The sequence below is a fragment of the Salmo salar genome, chromosome 11 (assembly GCF_965601325.2).
Source record: "Salmo salar chromosome 11, fSalSal1, whole genome shotgun sequence".
Taxonomy (NCBI): domain Eukaryota; kingdom Metazoa; phylum Chordata; class Actinopteri; order Salmoniformes; family Salmonidae; genus Salmo; species Salmo salar.
The window spans coordinates 33,240,607-33,259,947 of record NC_138301.1 but is presented as its reverse complement, the minus strand read 5'-3'; the positions used below and the strand labels follow the sequence as shown (position 1 = coordinate 33,259,947).

General features: G+C 48.1%; 1 protein-coding gene across 1 annotated transcript in view; it reads right to left on the bottom strand.

Moving 5' to 3' along the window:
* secisbp2l (SECIS binding protein 2-like) overlaps positions 1 to 18,095 on the bottom strand; it is a 28,294-nt gene extending 10,199 nt beyond the window's left edge. Inside the window, 13 exon segments of the mRNA XM_082957867.1 lie at positions 2,197 to 2,266; positions 2,268 to 2,339; positions 2,633 to 2,800; positions 3,508 to 3,615; positions 3,902 to 4,045; positions 4,157 to 4,269; positions 4,391 to 4,415; positions 5,850 to 6,070; positions 6,435 to 6,591; positions 6,774 to 6,929; positions 7,313 to 7,493; positions 10,964 to 11,142; positions 17,874 to 18,095. Coding sequence (XP_082813993.1) covers positions 2,197 to 2,266; positions 2,268 to 2,339; positions 2,633 to 2,800; positions 3,508 to 3,615; positions 3,902 to 4,045; positions 4,157 to 4,269; positions 4,391 to 4,415; positions 5,850 to 6,070; positions 6,435 to 6,591; positions 6,774 to 6,929; positions 7,313 to 7,493; positions 10,964 to 11,142; positions 17,874 to 17,891 — 1,612 coding nt within the window. The 5' untranslated portion in view covers positions 17,892 to 18,095.
* Positions 18,096 to 19,341: the final 1,246 nt, after the last annotated feature.

Below are 19,341 nucleotides of genomic sequence, written 5' to 3'. Positions count from 1 at the left end.
GAGGGCAGTCAGAGAGAGAGAGAGGGCAGTCAGAGAGAGAGAGGGCAGTCAGAGAGAGAGAGGGCAGTCAGAGAGAGAGAGGGCAGTCAGAGAGAGAGAGGGCAGTCAGAGAGAGAGAGGGCAGTCAGAGAGAGAGAGGGCAGTCAGAGAGAGAGAGAGGGCAGTCAGAGAGAGAGAGGGCAGTCAGAGAGAGAGAGGGCAGTCAGAGAGAGAGAGGGCAGTCAGAGAGAGAGAGGGCAGTCAGAGAGAGAGAGGGCAGTCAGAGAGAGGAGGGCAGTCAGAGAGAGAGGGCAGTCAGAGAGAGAGGGCAGTCAGAGAGAGAGAGGGCAGTCAGAGAGAGAGAGGGCAGTCAGAGAGAGAGGGCAGTCAGAGAGAGAGGGCAGTCAGAGAGAGAGAGGGCAGTCAGAGAGAGAGAGGGCAGTCAGAGAGAGCGAGAGAGAAAGGGTGAGTGGACAGTGTGGTTAGATGTGCGGTGCAGTGGTGTGTGTGTGTGGGTGCAGTGTGTGTGTGTGTGTGGGGGGGGTGCAGTGTGTGTGTGTGTGTGTGTGTGGGGGGGGGTGCAGTGTGTGTGTGTGTGTGGGTGCAGTGTGTGTGTGTGGGGGGGTGCAGTGTGTGTGTGTGTGTGTGTGGTGGGTGCAGTGTGTGTGTGTGTGTGTAGTGTGTGTGTGCGTGTGTGTGTGTGTGTGTGTGTGTGTGTGTGTGTGTGTGTGTGTGTGTGTAGTGTGTGTGTGGGGTGCGGTGCAGTGTGGAGTGCGGTGCAGTGTGTGTGTGTGTGTGTGTGTGTGTGTGTGTGGGGTGCAGTGTGTGTGTGTGTGTGTGTGTGTGTGTGCAGTGTGTGTGTGTGGGGGTGGGTGCAGTGTGTGTGTGTGGGTGCAGTGTGTGTGTGCAGTGTGTGCAGTGTGTGTGTGGGGGTGCAGTGTGTGTGTGTGTGTGTGTGCAGTGTGTGTGTGTGTGAGTGCGTGTGTGGGTGCAGTGTGTGTGTGTGTGTGTGTGTGTGTGTGTGTGTGTGTGTGTGTGTGTGTGTGTGTGTGTGTGTGTGTGAGATGTGTGTGTGGGTGCAGTGTGTGTGTGTGGGGGGGTGCAGTGTGTGTGTGTGTGTGGGGGGGTGCAGTGTGTGTGTGTGTGTGTGTGTGTGTGTGTGTGTGTGTGTGTGTGTGTGTGGGGTGCAGTGTGTGTGTGTGGGGTGCAGTGTGTGTGTGTGTGTGTGTGTGTGTGGGGGTGGGTGCAGTGTGTGTGTGTGGGTGCAGTGTGTGTGTGCAGTGTGTGCAGTGTGTGTGTGGGGGTGCAGTGTGTGTGTGTGTGTGTGTGCAGTGTGTGTGTGTGTGAGTGCGTGTGTGGGTGCAGTGTGTGTGTGTGTGTGTGTGTGTGTGTGTGTGTGTGAGATGTGTGTGTGGGTGCAGTGTGTGTGTGTGTGTGGGGTGCAGTGTGTGTGTGTGTGTGGGGGGGTGCAGTGTGTGTGTGTGTGTGTGGTGTGTGTGTGTGTGTGTGTGTGTGTGTGGGGTGCAGTGTGTGTGTGTGGGGTGCAGGGTGCTGTGTGTGTGTGTGTGTGTGTGGGGTGCATGTGGGGTGCATGTGGGGTGCAGTGTGTGTGTGTGTGTGTGTGTGTGTGGGGGGGGGGGGTGCAGTGTGTGTGTGTGTGTGTGTGTGTGGGCTGCAGTGTGTGTGTGTGTGTGTGTGTGTGTGGGTGCAGTGTGTGTGTGTGTGGGGTGCAGTGTGTGTGTGTGGGGTGCAGTGTGTGTGAGTGTGTGTGTGTGTGTGGGGTGCAGTGTGCGTGTGTGGGTGCAGTGTGTGTGTGTGTGGGGTGCAGTGTGTGTGTGTGTGTGGGGGGGTGCAGTGTGTGGTGTGTGTGTGTGTGTGTGGTGTGTGTGTGTGTGTGTGGGGTGCAGTGTGTGTGTGTGGGGTGCAGTGTGTGTGTGTGTGTGTGTGGGGTGCATGTGGGGTGCAGTGTGTGTGTGTGTGTGTGTGTGGGGGGGGGGGGTGCAGTGTGTGTGTGTGTGTGTGTGTGGGCTGCAGTGTGTGTGTGTGTGTGTGTGTGGGTGCAGTGTGTGTGTGTGTGGGGTGCAGTGTGTGTGTGTGGGGTGCAGTGTGTGTGAGTGTGTGTGTGTGTGTGGGGTGCAGTGTGTGTGTGTGGGGTGCAGTGTGTGTGAGTGTGTGTGAGTGGGGTGCAGTGTGTGTGAGTGTGTGTGCAGTGTGTACCTGTGAAGGACAGTGGTTTAGTATTGTTTATTTGTCTAGCCCTCATGGCCTGCTGTTGTTTCTCCAGAGCAGGCCAACATGTCTCCCAGGTCCAACTGGACTGGAGTCTTACTCTTCTTCCCTGCTGCTTTGGTCAGTGCTTCCTACAGGGAACAGCAACACTGGCTCAGCACACTCATAGTAGTACAATACAACTAGCAAACCTTTTTCCATTATCGTCCTGCGCTATGTCTAGCTGACAGAGCAATGTTGGCATCTGTAGTTTTCTGTGAAAAGCTAACAGAGTGCTTGCTGGTGCTTGTAGTTATCTGTGGTTAGCTAACTGTAATTTCCTAGCTGACAGTGTATGCTGGTATCTGTAGTTTCCTAGCTAGCTAAGATATTGTATGTTGGTACCTGTAGTTTCCTAGAAAGCTAACAGAGTGCATGCTGGTACCTGTAGTTTCCTCTGCTCCATGCTGATCTCAGAGTACTCCTGTGCTGTGGCCAGGGCAGCGGCCAGGGCCTTCTTCCTCTGACTCTTGGCCCTCTTGGGGACGGAGGTGGTGATGGGGATGGGGGTCTGGACGATGTTGATGGGAGAGTTCTCTGGAAGGTTATCCAGCTGGAGAGAGGAGGAGGAGGAGGAGGAGGAGGAGGGGGAGGAGGAGGGGGGAGGAGAGAGGAGGAGGAGGAGAGAGGAGGAGGAGGAGGGGGAGGAGAGAGGAGGAGGAGGAGGAGGAGGAGGAGGAGGAGGGGGAGGAGAGAGGAGGAGGAGGAGGAGGAGGAGGAGGAGGGAGGAGGAGGAGGGGAGGAGAGAGGAGGAGGAGGAGGAGGAGAGGAGGAGGAGGAGGAGGAGGAGAGAGGAGGAGGAGGAGGAGGAGAGAGAGGAGAGAGGAGGAGGAGGAGGAGGAGGAGGGGGAGGAGAGAGGAGGAGGAGGAGGGGGAGGAGAGAGGAGGAGGAGGAGGAGGAGGAGGAGGAGGAGGAGGAGGAGGAGGGGGAGGAGAGAGGAGGAGGAGGAGGAGGAGGAGGGGGAGGAGGGAGGAGGAGGAGAGAGGAGGAGGAGGAGGAGGAGAGGAGAGAGGAGGAGAGAGGAGGAGGAGGAGGAGGAGGAGGAGGAGGAGGAGGAGGAGGGGGAGGAGAGAGGAGGAGGAGGAGGAGGAGGGGGAGGAGAGAGGAGGAGGAGGAGGAGGAGGAGGAGGAGTTACTACTGGGATAGATTGTTTTTCTGGTCAACCGTTCTACTCATTTTGGTGCAAAAAAAACAACAACAAAAAAAACAAGTGAAATTCTCAAGAAAGGAAGGAAGGAGAGATTAGCCGGTCTCTCACCAGGTTCTTGGTTAGTTTGGTCTGGTGTTGGTTCTGGGAAGGGTTGGAGTCTGGTTTGATGTTCTTCTGTGGCCCTCCTGAGACCAGCTCTGGAAACTCATCCTCATCCTGAAACAGACTTTAGAATTTACCAAACACCTAACTTACAGCTCTAACATACCATTACACACTGACTGAGGACTAGTTCACACAATACCTACACTTTTCTACATCTACAGCCTCACTAACTCCTAATACACAGTGACCAAGATGGAAACAAACAGATACATGAAGAACTGAAATCTCCTATTAATGCAGATACAGGATTTACATGACAGTTGTATCTCAAGTAAGGATTTGATTCCAACTGAAATGCATATTGTCAAATACAGAATTTCATGTAGATATCTCCCACCTCAAAGTAGAGGGGCTCAGGAGCAAGCCCCGTCCCAGGGCCCAGTCCGGGCTGCAGCCGTCTCTGCTGCAGACCACAGCTGCTGTCTGCGGGGGTGGGGTTAGAACAGACACGCCCCCCTGAGTACCCTGCATGGAAGTCATGCTGGGGGGGGGGGGGGGAAGAGAAAGAAATTGGGGGTGAGAGGGTCAGTCAAAGATTTAATTACAATTGCCCAGGTGAGGTCCGGATTACCTCAGGTGAGGCCCATTGTACCTGCGAGTAGTTCCTCTGATCAGGGGTCTTCCCTGTCCGTTGGAACGGGGTGGTCCTGTTGTCTGACCACGGCCTCTGAGAGGCCTGAGACGCTACATTCACCCAGCTTACCGCTACACACACAGAGAGAGAGAGACAAATACACAAAGGTAATACAGGACACAGCCAAGGGGAAAGGCAATGTAATCATCTCTTATCAGAAATCAAATGATGAATCATAAAAACAAAGCCTACCTGTCATTACACCTGCATCCACTCCCTGCAGAGACACAGAGACAGAGACAGAGATGGAGACAGAGAGACACAGAGAGAGACAGATGGAGACAGAGAGACAGAAAGACACAGAGACAGAGATGGAGAAAGAGACAGAGACACAGAGACAGAGACAGAGATGGAGACAGAGAGACACAGAGACAGAGATGGAGAAAGAGAGACAGCGATGGAGACAGAGACAGAGATGGAGAAAGAGACAGAGACACAGAGACAGAGATGGAGACAGAGAGACACAGAGACAGAGAGACAGAGATGGAGAAAGAGAGACAGCGATGGAGACAGAGAGACAGCGATGGAGAAAGAGACAGAGACACAGAGACAGAGACAGAGATGGAGACAGAGAGAGAGACACAGAGACAGAGATGGAGACAGAGAGAGAGACACAGAGACAGAGATGGAGACAGAGAGATGGAGAAAGAGAGATGGAGAAAGAGATGAGACAGAGAGAGAGATGGAGACAGAGACAGAGACGGAGATGGAGACAGAGATGGAGAAAGAGAGATGGAGACAGAGAGACACAGAGAGAGACAGAGAGAGAGACACAGAGACAGAGAGAGAGACAGAGAGAGAGACACAGAGAGAGTGACACAGAGAGAGAGTGACAGAGACAGAGACAGAGATGGAGAAAGAGAGATGGAGACAGAGAGACACAGAGACAGAGAGAGAGACAGAGAGAGAGACACAGAGACACAGAGACAGAGAGAGAGACAGAGAGAGAGACACAGAGACAGAGAGAGAGACAGAGAGAGAGAGAGAGAGTGACACAGAGACAGAGACAGAGATGGAGAAAGAGAGATGGAGACAGAGAGACACAGAGACAGAGAGACACAGAGACAGAGAGAGAGACACAGAGACAGAGAGAGAGGGACACAGAGACAGAGAGAGAGACACAGAGACAGAGAGAGAGTGACACAGAGACAGAGACAGAGATGGAGAAAGAGAGATGGAGACAGAGAGACACAGAGACAGAGAGAGAGACAGAGAGAGAGACACAGAGACAGAGAGAGAGGGACACAGAGACAGAGAGATGGAGAAAGAGAGATGGGAGAAGCATGTCAGATATTTCACTTCAGTCAGGTAGGTGAAGGTTAGGTTATAGCTAGGTCTGGGGTCAGGGTTACCTTGTGTTTGAGGCTACAGTACTATAGAGTTAGGGTAAGGGATAGGGCCTACCATCGTAGGAGCTGTGGTAGAGTGTTCTGGAGCCCCGGGGCCTGCTGGTTGTGTTGGAGACCACAGTACTAAACAGCAGTATAGTGTTGGGTCTACCACCGGGTTAGAGTTAGGGCCTACCGTAGGAACTATAGCAGCGTGGGCAGTGTGTAGCGTAGCCCCCGGGGCCTGCTGGTTGTGTTGGAGACCACAGTACTAAACAGCAGTATAGTGTTGGGTCTACCACCGGGTTAGAGTTAGGGCCTACCGTAGGAGCTATAACAGCGTGGGCAGTGTGTAGCGTAGCCCCCGGGGCCTGCTGGTTGTGTTTGGGGCTGCAGTATCCGCTGTCGCTGTCGATGTCCGCCTCGCTGGAGCTCTCGGCAGGGTGCGAGGCCCGCCTTCTCCGGGGAAGGTTCTTCCACAGCAGGGGGCTGGCCTGCTCCCGTTCCGACGCACCACGACCACACGCACTGTCCCCTGGGAAGTCTACAGGCAGACAGATATCACAGATCAATCTATCAATACTCTGTGGTTGACTGTGTAGTTTCATTATGTTTCATTATGTAAAGCCTTTATACTGTAATGAAGGCTTAGACCACAGTCAGGTACATACAGTCAGTACACAACCCTTTACAGAAGTTAGAGAAGAGTTAGGCCCGTCATTCATATGTGGACATACTTTAGACCAGAATACAGGGGTTTGGCAATGCAAACCTGAGTCAAACCCTGGGCTCAACTAGTACTAGAATGTATTACAATGTACTAGTATTGGTGCTGGTACTAGAATATTACTGATATTGGTACTAGCATATGTTACTGGTTTTACCATGTTACTGATCTATATACGTACCAGTCTGTTGGGCAGCGTCCACCAGCAGGACTGTCTTGGTCCGTCCGTCTGACTCTGAGGAACACACCTCCTTCTGGACAGCTACAGTCCTCATGGGGGGCCTCCTGGCCCTCAGGGGCTGACACAACCCCACCTGCTGTTGCTGATAGAACATAGACTATAATAACATGAAACATTATTTTGTATATTGATGTTATACGACTCTGGCCAATTAATGGTATTAATTAATTGATGGTATTAATTGATAATGTAATCAATCATGTAAAATGAAGTATGGACCTGAGCACCTTGCATTAGGGTAGACCAGCAGAATAACATGTTTGACCTCTAACCTCTTACCTTGGGTAGAACGGCAGGTCTGACCATGCCCCTCCCTCCTCTCTGATTAGCTAGTCCAAACGCCTGTCCGAGAGGGGCCGGTCTCTCGCTGACGTCAGCTGGTACAGGGTTTAGCACGCCAGGCTGCAGGGGCCCGGCGTACGTTCCTGGGAAGGGCTGGTAGAAGAACAGAACAATTGTATTTTCCAGCTGTAACAAACATTCACACACACTCCACTACCTTCCATGCTAAAGGGCACATTGACAGTGAATAGTACCTGTGACAATGAACATTTATCCTCCACTTCTTCTGTTCTCCTAACCATTTCTTCAGGCTACTAGTCTTGTAAACCTCTTCTCCCAAAAACCAAAGACAACACACACTCCACTACCTACCAAGCGAAACGGCACATTGACGATGAATAGTACCTGGGATCTGACACCAGCAGCCCTCCGGGTTGCTAATTCACCTCCCTGTTCTATCTCCTCGCCCAGGATTTGAACTAGCAACCTTCTGACTACTGGTCTGCCTCTAACCCCGTAACATTTCAGCTACCTACCTGGTAAAAGCCCATCATGGGGGGGCAAGGGGCAGGCATGATCTGGTAGTAGGTGTAGTCGTTGGAGACTGGAGGCTGGGGGGAGGACAGGATGGGGTAAGCTAGGTACGGACCACCTGGGGTGGGGTTGGGCTGCTGCCAGCGCAGGTCCCCTCCTCCGCTATACATGGGGTGCTGTTGTCTGTAGAGGGGAGGGAGAGAAGAAATGATTGGTGTAGTGATGATTGTATGAATATACTGCAACATATTAGGACTAATATACCCGTAGGAGGCCAGGGAGAACGGTGTCAAACTAAGACAAAGCTTGTTACACTGCTGATATCAGTGTAGAGCTGACTGTGTGTGTGTGTGTGTGTGTGTGTGTGTGTGTGTGTGTGTGTGTGTGTGTGTGTGGCACTGGCTGATGAGGATCCAGCTGACATTTTCACAGCCAGCGGTCTAGAGCGCAGACCACTTCCTGCTATTCAAAACAGACAGGAAGGAAACGAAGAAACAGCATGAGGCAGATCACCCCTGACAAAGAGACACACAGGACACAGACACAGGTCTACAGCTCTCACATCCAGGGCATAAAATGAACACCGACACCTGCAGGTAAACATGTCTATTTCACCAAGCCCATTGACAGGTGGTCAATGTGCAGGACTCTACAGTGTGAGCATTACATTCCTGAATAAAAAGTCAAAAATCAAGTATGAGCACATGTGAGTTAGTGTTCAGAAAATGTTGCAGTATCTGTTTTCATAGTACTTCAACTATTTTGTTTCACAGCTGCTAATTCCACAAAGAAATGAGAAGTGAGAAGTTTACATACACTTAGGTTGGAGTCATTAAAACTCGTTTTTCAAACACTCCACAAATTTGTTGTTAACAAACTATAGTTTTGGCAAGTTGGTTAGGTCATCTACTTTGTGCATAACACAAGTCATTTTTCTAACAATTGTTTACAGACAGATTATTTCACTTATAATTCACTATCACAATTCCAGTGGGTCAGAAGTTTACATACACTAAGTTGACTGTGCCTTTAAACAGCTTGGAGAATTCTAGAAAATGATGTCATGGCTTTAGAAGCTTCTGATAGGCTAATTGACATAATTTGAGTCAATTGGAGGTGTACCTGTGGATGTATTTCAAGGCCTACCTTCAAACTCAGTGCCTCTTTGCTTGACATCATGGGAAAATCAAAAGAAATCAGCCAAGACCTCAAAAAGAAAATTGTAGACCTCCACAAGTCTGGTTCATTCTTGGGAGCATTTTCCAAACACCTGAAGGTACCACGTTCATCTGTACAAACAATAGTACGCAAGTATAAACACCATGGGACCACGCAGCCATCATACCGCTCAGGAAGGAGACGCGTTCTGTTTCCTAGAGATGAACGTAATTTGGTGCGAAACGTGCAAATCAATCCCAGAACAACAGCAAAGGACCTTGTGAAGATGCTGGAGGAAACAGGTACAAAAGTTACTATATCCACAGTAAAACGAGTCCTATGTCGACATAACCTGAAAGGCCGCTCAGCAAGGAAGCTGCCACTGCTCCAAAACCGCCATAAAAAAGCCAGACTACGGTAGGCAACTGCACATGGAGACAAAGATCGTACTTTTTGGAGAAATGTCTTCTGGTCTGATGAAACAACCATAGAGCTGCTTGGCCATAATGACCATCGGTATGTTTGGAGGAAAAAGGGGGACGCTTGCAAGCCGAAGAACACCATCCCAACCGTGAAGCACGGGAGTGGCAGCATCATGTTGTGGGGGTGCTTTGCTGCAGGAGGGACTGGTGCACTTCACAAAATAGATGGCATCATGAGGGAGTAAAATTATGTGGATATATTGAAGCAACATCTCAAGACATCAGTCAGGAAGTTAAAGCTTGGTCGCAAATGGGTCTTCCAAATGGACAATGACCCCAAGCATACTTCCAAAGTTGTGGTAAAATGGCTTCAGGACAACAAAGTCAAGGTATTGGAGCGGCCATCACAAAGCCCTGACCTTAATCCTATAGAAAATGTGTGGGCAGAACTTAAAAGGCGTGTGCGAGCAAGGCCTACAAACCTGACTCAGTTACACCAGCTCTGTCAGGAGGAATGGCCCAAATTCACCCCACTTATTGTGGGAAGCTTGTGGTAGGCTACCCAAAACGTTTGACCTTAGTTAAACAATTTAAAGGCAATGATACCAAATACTTGAGTGTATGTAAACTTCTGACCCACTGGGAATGTGATGAAAGAAATAAAAGCTGAAATAAATCATTATCTCTACTATTATTCTGATATTTCACATTCTTAAAATAAAGTGATGATCCTAACTGACCTAAGACAGGGAATTTTTACTAGGATTAAATGTCAGGAATTGTGAAAAACTGAGTTTAAATGTATTTGGCTAAGGTGTATGTAAACTTCTGACTTCAACTGTATATCCCATCTGGCGCAGCTGTGCGCACTGAGTGAAATGCTGATAGATACATTTTTGGAGGCACTGTGCACAGGCATAAAAGTTGGTCTAATTTCCACAAACGTCTACAAAGTGAGACCTTGTCCTCGTGTTTCTTGGCTATTTACATTGTTTTGCTCACAAGTTCAGTAGTTTATCAACGTTAGTTTGAGTCTGTTGCTTCAACTGATAGCAAAGAGTCAGATCCCAAATCTCACACACCAAGGTAACCTCCCGCTCTTAAAGGGCCAGCTCCACAATTTGTCAATGATATTTTGGTTAAAAAAAAATCCTGTCACAAAAAAATGAAATTGAGCAATATATCACATTTCTTGTTTTAGAAACGTTACAAAGCATGGTCATCTGTTTTTGGTGTGTTTTTATATGCATGTACAGAAAAAAATATTTTGGCTGGTAAAAAAATAAATGGGAGTGCCGGGTATATTTTTATGCCCTGATCACATCCCAGGGTGGTAACTGATCATTCACAGCCTAGCTGTGTAACACTCACACTGTTTATGGGGGTTTCCTTAGGTGAATCAGAAGGAAGACCCCATCAGCTTTCCCACTGACAAGGCACAGGCACATTCCTGGAGGAGTGCCAGAAACACGAATATTCCTGGACTCCATAGAGATTCTTTCCGAGCTAATGCTAGGCTAACTGTCAGCGGCTCAGGGACAGAGGCAGGGTAGTTCCTAATACAGATTCCTGGACTCCATAGAGATTCTTCCCGAGCTAATGCTAGGCTAACTGTCAGCGGCTCAGGGACAGAGGCAGGGTAGTTCCTAATACAGATTCCTGGACTCCATAGAGATTCTTTCCGAGCTAATGCTAGGCTAACTGTCAGCGGCTCAGGGACAGAGGCAGGGTAGTTCCTAATACAGATTCCTGGACTCCATAGAGATTCTTCCCGAGCTAATGCTAGGCTAACTGTCAGCGGCTCAGGGACAGAGGCAGGGTAGTTCCTAATACAGATTCATTATATCAGTGACAGTCGCACCTCAGGCTCTTAGGGTCAGTTTACCAGACACAGATTAAGCCTAGTTTTGAATGAAAAGGCATGTGCTCAAAAATTCCCCATTGAATATGGTTTTTAATCCAGGACTAGGCTTAATCTGTGTCCAGGAAACCTGCCCTTAGTGTGTAGGCTGCATGATTTAGGGACTATAAGATGTAGGGTGCATTATACAGTGTGTAGGGTGATGTACCTACCTGTTGGGTTGGTTCTCCTGGACAAAAGGGTAGCAGGTGATGAGGTAGCTGGGGATAGGGGTGGGCTCTACCCCCCCTCCTCCTTCTCCTCCACCAGACAGGCTCATGGTGACCAGCGCTCCTTCCAGACCTTTCTTTTGTGGGATAAACGGCTCCACTTCGGCTGACAGTTTCACATCCTGCAAGGAGAGACAGAGGCAATCAGACATGGACGTCACAGACAGGACAGGAGAGGACAGGACCTGACTGGACCTGACAGGAGAGGAGAGGACCTGACAGGACAGGACCTGACTGGACCTGACAGGAGAGGAGAGGAGAGGACCTGACAGGACAGGACCTGACAGGAGAGGAGAGGACCTGACAGGACAGGACAGGACCTGACAGGAGAGGACAGGACCTGACATAACCTGACTGGACAGGACATAACCTGACTGGACAGGACATAACCAGACAAGACAGGACATAACCTGACTGGAGAGGACAAGACAGGACATAACCTGACTGGACAGGATCACCTCGCAACACACCAGACAGACTCAGGAGTGATAGACCTCTCACATAAGAGCAGTTATAGTGAACCCATATTAGGTTATGTTCAGGACTCAGTGAATGTGGGTCAATCAGGGATAAATCGACATACAAGGAAAAAGATCAGTTGGTAGCGACAGCACACTCACTGTGTGAGGTCTTCCAGGAAATGAATAACCCAATGGGTGACATCAATGATCCATCAACAATCCATAGACATTTAGGTCTAAGATCAATCACACAGGACTGGAGAGTAGGCTGTCAGTCAGTAGTAAACATTGATATCTGATTAAGAGACTGATGGCCCGAGGCTATATGTCTGGACCACAAAGTCTGAATAGGCATGTTACCTAAGGAGTAGCTCGCTGGGTGAAGCCAGACTAATTATTAACGGAACTCATGACTTCATCTGGCAACATCACCACGACACAGCCAAAACAACAGAACTGGTTCCTTCACGACAAATGAAACAACTGGCAACAAGAGAAACAACTTTTCACTGGGTCTGAGAATGGAGAGTTGGAGTCAATGACGGTCTCTGAAATTACACCTTATTACAATAGTGAACTACTTTTGACCAGGGCACATAGACTAGTATCCTGGCCATAGGTATTTTTTTTTATTTACCCTTTGTTTAACTAGGCAAGGCAGTTAGGAATTGGTTCTTATTTACAATGACGGCCTAGGAACAGTGGGTTAACTGCCTTGTTCAGGGGCAGAACGACAGATTTTTACCTTGTCAGCTCGGGGATTCGATCTAGCAACCTTTCGGTTACTGGCCCAACGCTCTAACCACTAGGCTACCTGCCGGTTACTGGCCCAACGCTCTAACCACTAGGCTACCTGCCGGTTACTGGCCCAACGCTCTAACCACTAGGCTACCTGCCGGTTTCTGGCCCAACGCTCTAACCACTAGGCTACCTGCCGGTTACTGGCCCAACGCTCTAACCACTAGGCTACCTGCCGGTTTCTGGCCCAACGCTCTAACCACTAGGCTACCTGCCGGTTACTGGCCCAACGCTCTAACCACTAGGCTACCTGCTGGTTACTGGCCCAACGCTCTAACCACTAGGCTACCTACAGTACATCAAGCTGCCTAACGAACCAGGCGATAGGCTCCTGTGCTATGGGCTGTTTTAATGTGGACAAGGCTACTTCCTTATATAGGGAACAGGGTGCCAATTTGGTCACAGACGATGAAAGCCTAACAAAGTGTTGACCTTAGAGCAGTGTGATCAGGGGACATGTGAGTGTAGCAGACAGACACAGCAACATGTAACCTGGTGCAATAGAAACACTTCCTGGTTGGTCTGACACTGATCAGATCAGAGTGGTGTGGAGAGCAGAGTACTGTTTCCTTGTACTCAGAGAACATGACTGACTGACTGAGGGCCTTAGAACACACAATCCAATACCTGTGGTTTTAGCCTAACCCTTCCTATTAAGTTAGGCCAACACAATACAGCATTTTTAGGGAATGCCTTGGAACTGTTATGCTTCATTGGTAAACATCTTTTGCCCCCTTCATGCAATGATCCCCTCTCCTTACCAGCTACCACTAACATTAAACGCTAGGTAGCACTCCTACCATCAGCATTCTGTCTCAAGACATTCCTTTCCTATGGCCCTGCCTGGTCCAAGTCTGGCCCTGAAGTTGCCCCTTAGATGCTGATCTTGAGTTAGTTTTGCATTTCCCCCATTATAGGTTTAGGTTAGGATTGGGGGAGGGGGAGGGGGAGGGGAAGCTGATCCTAGATCTGTACCTAGGGGAAACTTCACCTCAGAGCCAGCAGAGAGCAACCAGCAGAGCCGGGGTAGTAATGACTCAGTCACCCAGCATCTTCAGGAGGACTTTATGGGCCAGCTATATTTAGCTGCTCATTCCTCCCAGAGAGATTACACTAGTAGCTAACTATGTGTTACATAAGGTCTCTAAAGACAACGTCAACTAGGACCCGGCCTACCCATAAAGATCCTTTCATTCAATTGTTCTATTTCATTCTGTGGGCCTACCTCTATTGCCATCATGCAACAGGGACAGAGGAGGTGGTGATTTGTGGTATGCGTGTGTGGTGTGTGTGGTATGCATGTGTGTGTGGTATGTATGTGTGTGTGTGTGTGTGGTGTGCGTGGGTGTGTGGAGGGGAGGAGGGCTGTGATGAAATGTAAAAAAAATACAGGTCATAAAATATCCATCATAAAATGTGCGTCACAAAGTATGTGCCAAACATACCTGTACAGCTAGCCTACACATCACAAACCACAGTACCATGTCAAGTCAACAGAGGCCTACCTCTCTGAAAATAAAATACAAAGGATGACAATTATCCATTGTTTCAAACAATGTCCTCCAGGGTTTGGATAGGTCAGATGAGATGCAGCCTACTGCTCTAGTATTGGTATGATCAGTGGATTGGAGGAGTGGAAAGATACTGTAGGCCACTAGATGGGACAGCAACAGGGTGACAGCCTGGGTCATAGCTGGGAAATATTTACAACGGTCAAGCAGCTCAGTGTCTTAAAGGAATGTAGTCAAAGCACTCTCAATGAGCTTTTACTAGTCTGTCTGGATGGATGGGTGGGCCTGGGTGGGTTCTGGGTGAAACTGAAGAAACACAGACTCTCTACAACCCCTCCCCACTGTTCCCTCTCCTCACCCCCCCACCCTGCTCTGTTGCCCCGACCAAATCACATTTTGCTATCAATTGAATTAATTTGTGTTTGTTTGTAGTCCTGATGAATGCTGCTTCAGGGGATTTTAAACACTGATATGGAAACACTGAAATGGGTCTGACTACTAAGTCATGACCATTGGACTGTTTATCTAGGTTCACCTCTTATCAAAACTGACCATTGACATCATGTTGACTGAATCACAGGCCTTCCTGCCCAGCTAACACATCAGGACTTGCTGCTTGAGTCCCAAATGGCACCCTATTCCCTTCATAGTGCACTAGTTTTGACCAGAGCCCAATAGGGTACCATTTGAGATGGAGTCCAGACCTATCACTGGGGCGGGCAGCTCAACCTCACCCCCCCCCTTTCATTCTGAGAGGAGGAGAGGAAGAGGGAGAGTTGACACGAGTTCACGACACAAAGACACTCCATTCTCCCAGCCAGGGTCGGAATGTATGAATCCAGCATCAGTACAGCAGTGAACACACACCACACACACCGCCATTGTTTCCCAGTGCTACTGTACTGTCCGTGGGCAGTGGGCTGACATCTGATAGATCCAGGGGTCCTGACTGGTCAACACAGAGCGCTAGGGGTGACGTAGCCAGCGGAAAACAATACCCTGCAGTATACTGGACTGCAGCCTTCTGTGGCCTAAACTATGGTGCCATATACTGTCATGGAACTAAGCCTAGTGAAAATGTGACATTTTAAATGAACCATGCTTTGTTTCATATGAGGTTTGATGGTTAGGCCTACTCTAAAGAGACATATGAGGTTTGATGGTTAGGCCTACTCTAAAGAGACATATGAGGTTTGATGGTTAGGCCTACTCTAAAGAGACATATGAGGTTTGATGGTTAGGCCTACTCTAAAGAGACATATGAGGTTTGATGGTTAGGTCTACTCTAAAGAGACATATGAGGTTTGATGGTTAGGCCTACTCTAAAGAGACATATGAGGTTTGATGGTTAGGCCTACTCTAAAGAGACATATGAGGTTTGATGGTTAGGCCTACTCTAAAGAGACATATGAGGTTTGATGGTTAGGCCTACTCTAAAGAGAGCTGGTTACTTCAGATAATCAGGTGAGGTTAGTTACACAAAACAGAGGGGTTGGTTGTGTTACTTTAGATGACAAGGATGCTGATAGAGGAGAGGTTGGTCAATTTAAACTTCAGGTGAGGGGCAGGGTGAGGGGGTTGGTTACTTTGTACGAGGGATGTTACAGGAAGTAGGCCTGGCTAGCTATAGGTGGCGTTACAGGAGGTAGGCCTGGCTAGCTATAGGTGACGTTACAGGAGGTAGGCCTGGCTAGCTATAGGTGACGTTACAGGAGGTAGGCCTGGCTAGCTATAGGTGACGTTACAGGTGGTAGGCCTGGCTAGCTATAGGTGGCGTTACAGGAGGTAGGCCTGGCTAGCTATAGGTGGCGTTACAGGAGGTAGGCCTGGCTAGCTATAGGTGGCGTTACAGGAGGTAGGCCTGGCTATAGGTGACAGGGGAGACAGTTACAGGATTAGGCCTGAGAGGATCAGGTGAGGAGTGAGGACGGTGGCCCAACCAGGATAAGCCAATTACACAACTAGCTACAACAGAGTCAGTTGCTATAGGGCTCCAGCCCTAGTCCACCAGGGAAAAGAGACTCCAAACCTCCCAATATGTGTGCCCTGGCTGGGGGAGACTCGGACAGGGAGTCCCTGGCTGTGTCCAGGTCTGGGTTCTTTAGCTCTGTGTGCCATTCTCCATTCCGCTGGTGTGAAGGTGTAGGTTGTTTGTTCAGACTGAGTTGTATGTGATTGATTGATTAGCGCCTGGGATGTGAGTGAGAATAGCAGCGATTGTGGAAAAGGCTGCAGGTTGGCGTGTGTGTGTATGCGTGTTAGAGAGAGGAAGAGAGAGAAAAGCAGCGATTATGGAAGATGCATTAGCAGGTAGCCTAGCGGTTGGATGGTAAGGCCAGTCACCCTGAAAGTTTGCTGGTTCGAATCCCGAGCCGATTAGGTGAAAAATCTATCGATGTGCCCTAGAGCAAGGTACTTAACCCTAATTGCTCCTATAAGTGGAGCTCGGCTCCAGATGTGTGGTGAAAAAAACAGGGCAGCACTGGCCTGGCAAAACTGGGTGGGACTACTGGGCCATCAACCATCAAACCCTTTGTCCATTCAAGCTTTTGTCTCTGATTCATTGTCTTCTAACATTCTCAGCTGGAAAGAGAGAAGTTGTATTGTTCTTTTACTGTTGTTAAATGGGAGGGGGCAAGAGAGGGAGCAATAGAGAGCGGTGGGTGGATGAGCGAGCTCGAGTGTGTGTGTAACCGATGTGAAATGGCTAGTTAGTTAGCGGTGGTGTGCGCTAATAGCGTTTCAATAGGGTGACGTCACTCGCTCTGAGACCTGAAGTAGTTGTTCCCCTTGCTCTGCAAGGGCTGCGGCTTTTGTGGCGCGATGGGTAACGATGCTTCGTGGGGTGTCAGTTGTTGATGTGTGCAGAGGGTCCCTGGTTCAAGCCCAGGTTGGGGCGAGGAGAGGGACGGAAGTAATACTGTTAAATGTGCATGTACACTACATTAGAAAAATATATTAAAGTCACAAGCATGAAACCATCTTGGGTCCTTGAATCACCCATGCACCATCATCACATCACTGTGGGCCAAAACTCAGCCTATGTGGCATCTGATTGTGACACAGGAGGGCTTCATCCAAATCAAATCACATTTTATTTGTCACACGCGCCGATGACAACAGGTGTAGACCTTACCGTGAAATGCTTACTGTCAAGCCCTTATCCAACAACTCAGTTCAATAAATAGCCAGCTGAAAACAATATCCTGCAGTATACTAGACGGCAGCTTTCTGTGGCCTAAACTATGGTGCCATATACTGTCATGGAACTAAGCCTAGTGAAAAACATGACATTTTAAAATGGGCACTTACAGTAAGTCAGACCACATAATAGAGTAGCTAATTTGCATCATAGTTAAGTTACTCTATGCGCAGCAGGAGTCACTCACTGGACTGTGATTAAAATGCAAAAGAACCGGACATTCCTCCAGAGCGAATCAGCTGGCTAGTTAGTTGTCAACAATCTACCACACACTCACTGCAGACTGGAAGTTTCAGGTAACTGTTCACTACCTAGCTAGTTAACTTACCCTGGTCCGTATTATAATAACTATCTAGCTAGTTATTTACCGGTGTGTCAAACATCAAAGTTCCCCAGATAGCTAAGTCAGTTCATGTCAACCGATTTGTTGACATGAACTGTCACTAATGTCAACACATTGTGACAGTATCGGTGCTGTAACTAGTTTAGTTAGATACTCAATATAGTTAGCCTCAATTAAAACATCTAGTACATAGATCAGCAAATCAGGGAGAACAGATGAGATGTGATATTGTCCATCTAAAATGACAAGCGTATGAAAGCTGCTTAGCTAAGGCTAGTTAGCCAGTTCGCTTGTCTTTACTTACACGCGTGCCTAGTACGCGCAGCGATCTAGTTAGATGACAAATCACTGACAATAATCAAACATCGGGTAAAATCACTGGCACTTCTAAAACATTAAAGGGACATTATTACCTGCAGATACGTTTTGGGCCTAGCTAGCTAGCTTCATCTTCCCATTAGCTAACTAAAGCTAGTTGTACCCTGTTACCAGACATAATCGGGTCCGTCTTTACTTCGCAGAGAAAATCCGTCTTCACCTTATCACAAGAATCCATGTCAATCGCAGAGACCGCGGCAGACCGTCATTGAGCACGCAGTGGTCGTCAAGATATAGGTGATTTATTTTTCTTCATTGTAAATGTTGAGCCATTTGTGTGAAACACACCCTGTTTTACCTCTGCCTAGTTGAACTGTTGCTGCCTAGCTAGCTCGGCTAGCTCTGAATGTGTCAACGTAGAAATGGAATGGCAGAAGAGATGGTCATCTGGGACGGAAAGCCCACAGTCTCAAACAGTCTTCGCCTTCGGCGTCTGTCACTGATAAGATTTGATGGACCATGATAAACAGGCCTACTGTGCAAAAAGTATATCTATTTTTTTGAGTAGAGCAGCTACAGTTGAAGTCGGAAGTTTACATACACCTTAGCCAAAATCATTTAAACTCAGTTTTTCACAATTCCTGACACTTAATCTTGCCACTATTTTAAGAATATGAAATGTCAGAATAATAGTAGAGTGATTTATTTCAGCTTTTATTTCTTTCATCACACTCCCAGTGGGTCAAACGTTTACATAGACTCAATTAGTATTTGGTAACATTGACTTTACATTGTTTAACTTGGGTCAAACGTTTTGGGTAGCCTACCACAAGCTTCCCACAATAAGTTGGGTGAATTTTGGCCCATTCCTCCTGACAGCTGGTGTAACTGAATCAGATTTGTAGCCTCCTTGCTCACACACACACTTTCAATAAGATTGAGGTCAGGGCTTTGTGATGGCCACTCCAATACCTTGACTTTGTTGTCCTTAAGCCATTTTGCCACAACTTTAGAAGTATGCTTGGGGTCATTGTCCATTTGGAAGACCCATTTGCGACCAAGCTTTAACTTCCTGGCTGATGTCTTGAGATGTTGCTTCAATATATCCACGTAATTTTGTACCCATTTCCTCCAGCATCTTCACAAGGTTCTTTGCTGTTGTTCTGGGATTGATTTATACTTTTCTCACCAAAGTACGTTCATCTCTAGGAGACAAAACGCATCTCCTTCCTGAGCGGTATGATGGCTGCGTGGTCCCATGGTGTTTATACTTGTGTTATGCACAAAGTAGATGTCCTAACAGACTTGCCAAAACTATAGTTTGTTAACAAGAAATTTGTGGAGTGGTTGAAAAATGAGTTTTAATGACTCCAACATAAGTGTATGTAAACTTCCGACTTCAACTGTATGTCTAGCCTACAACACCGAATCAACTCTTGGATTATAATACTGTTCTGTATGCAATGTGGTGGATGACATAGATTTTCAGTGATGGGCGTGAATCTACCTATTCATAAGTTTCTGCACACAAACAATTGACTAACACTAAGAACAGGAGTCTGTTGCAACTACCAAATAATACCGATATTTACAAATAATATAGTATGGAACCAAAGTTAGCATGAGAGCTAAAAAAGTAGACGGTATCTAGAAGACCTACATTGAAATGTCATATACAGTAAACACAG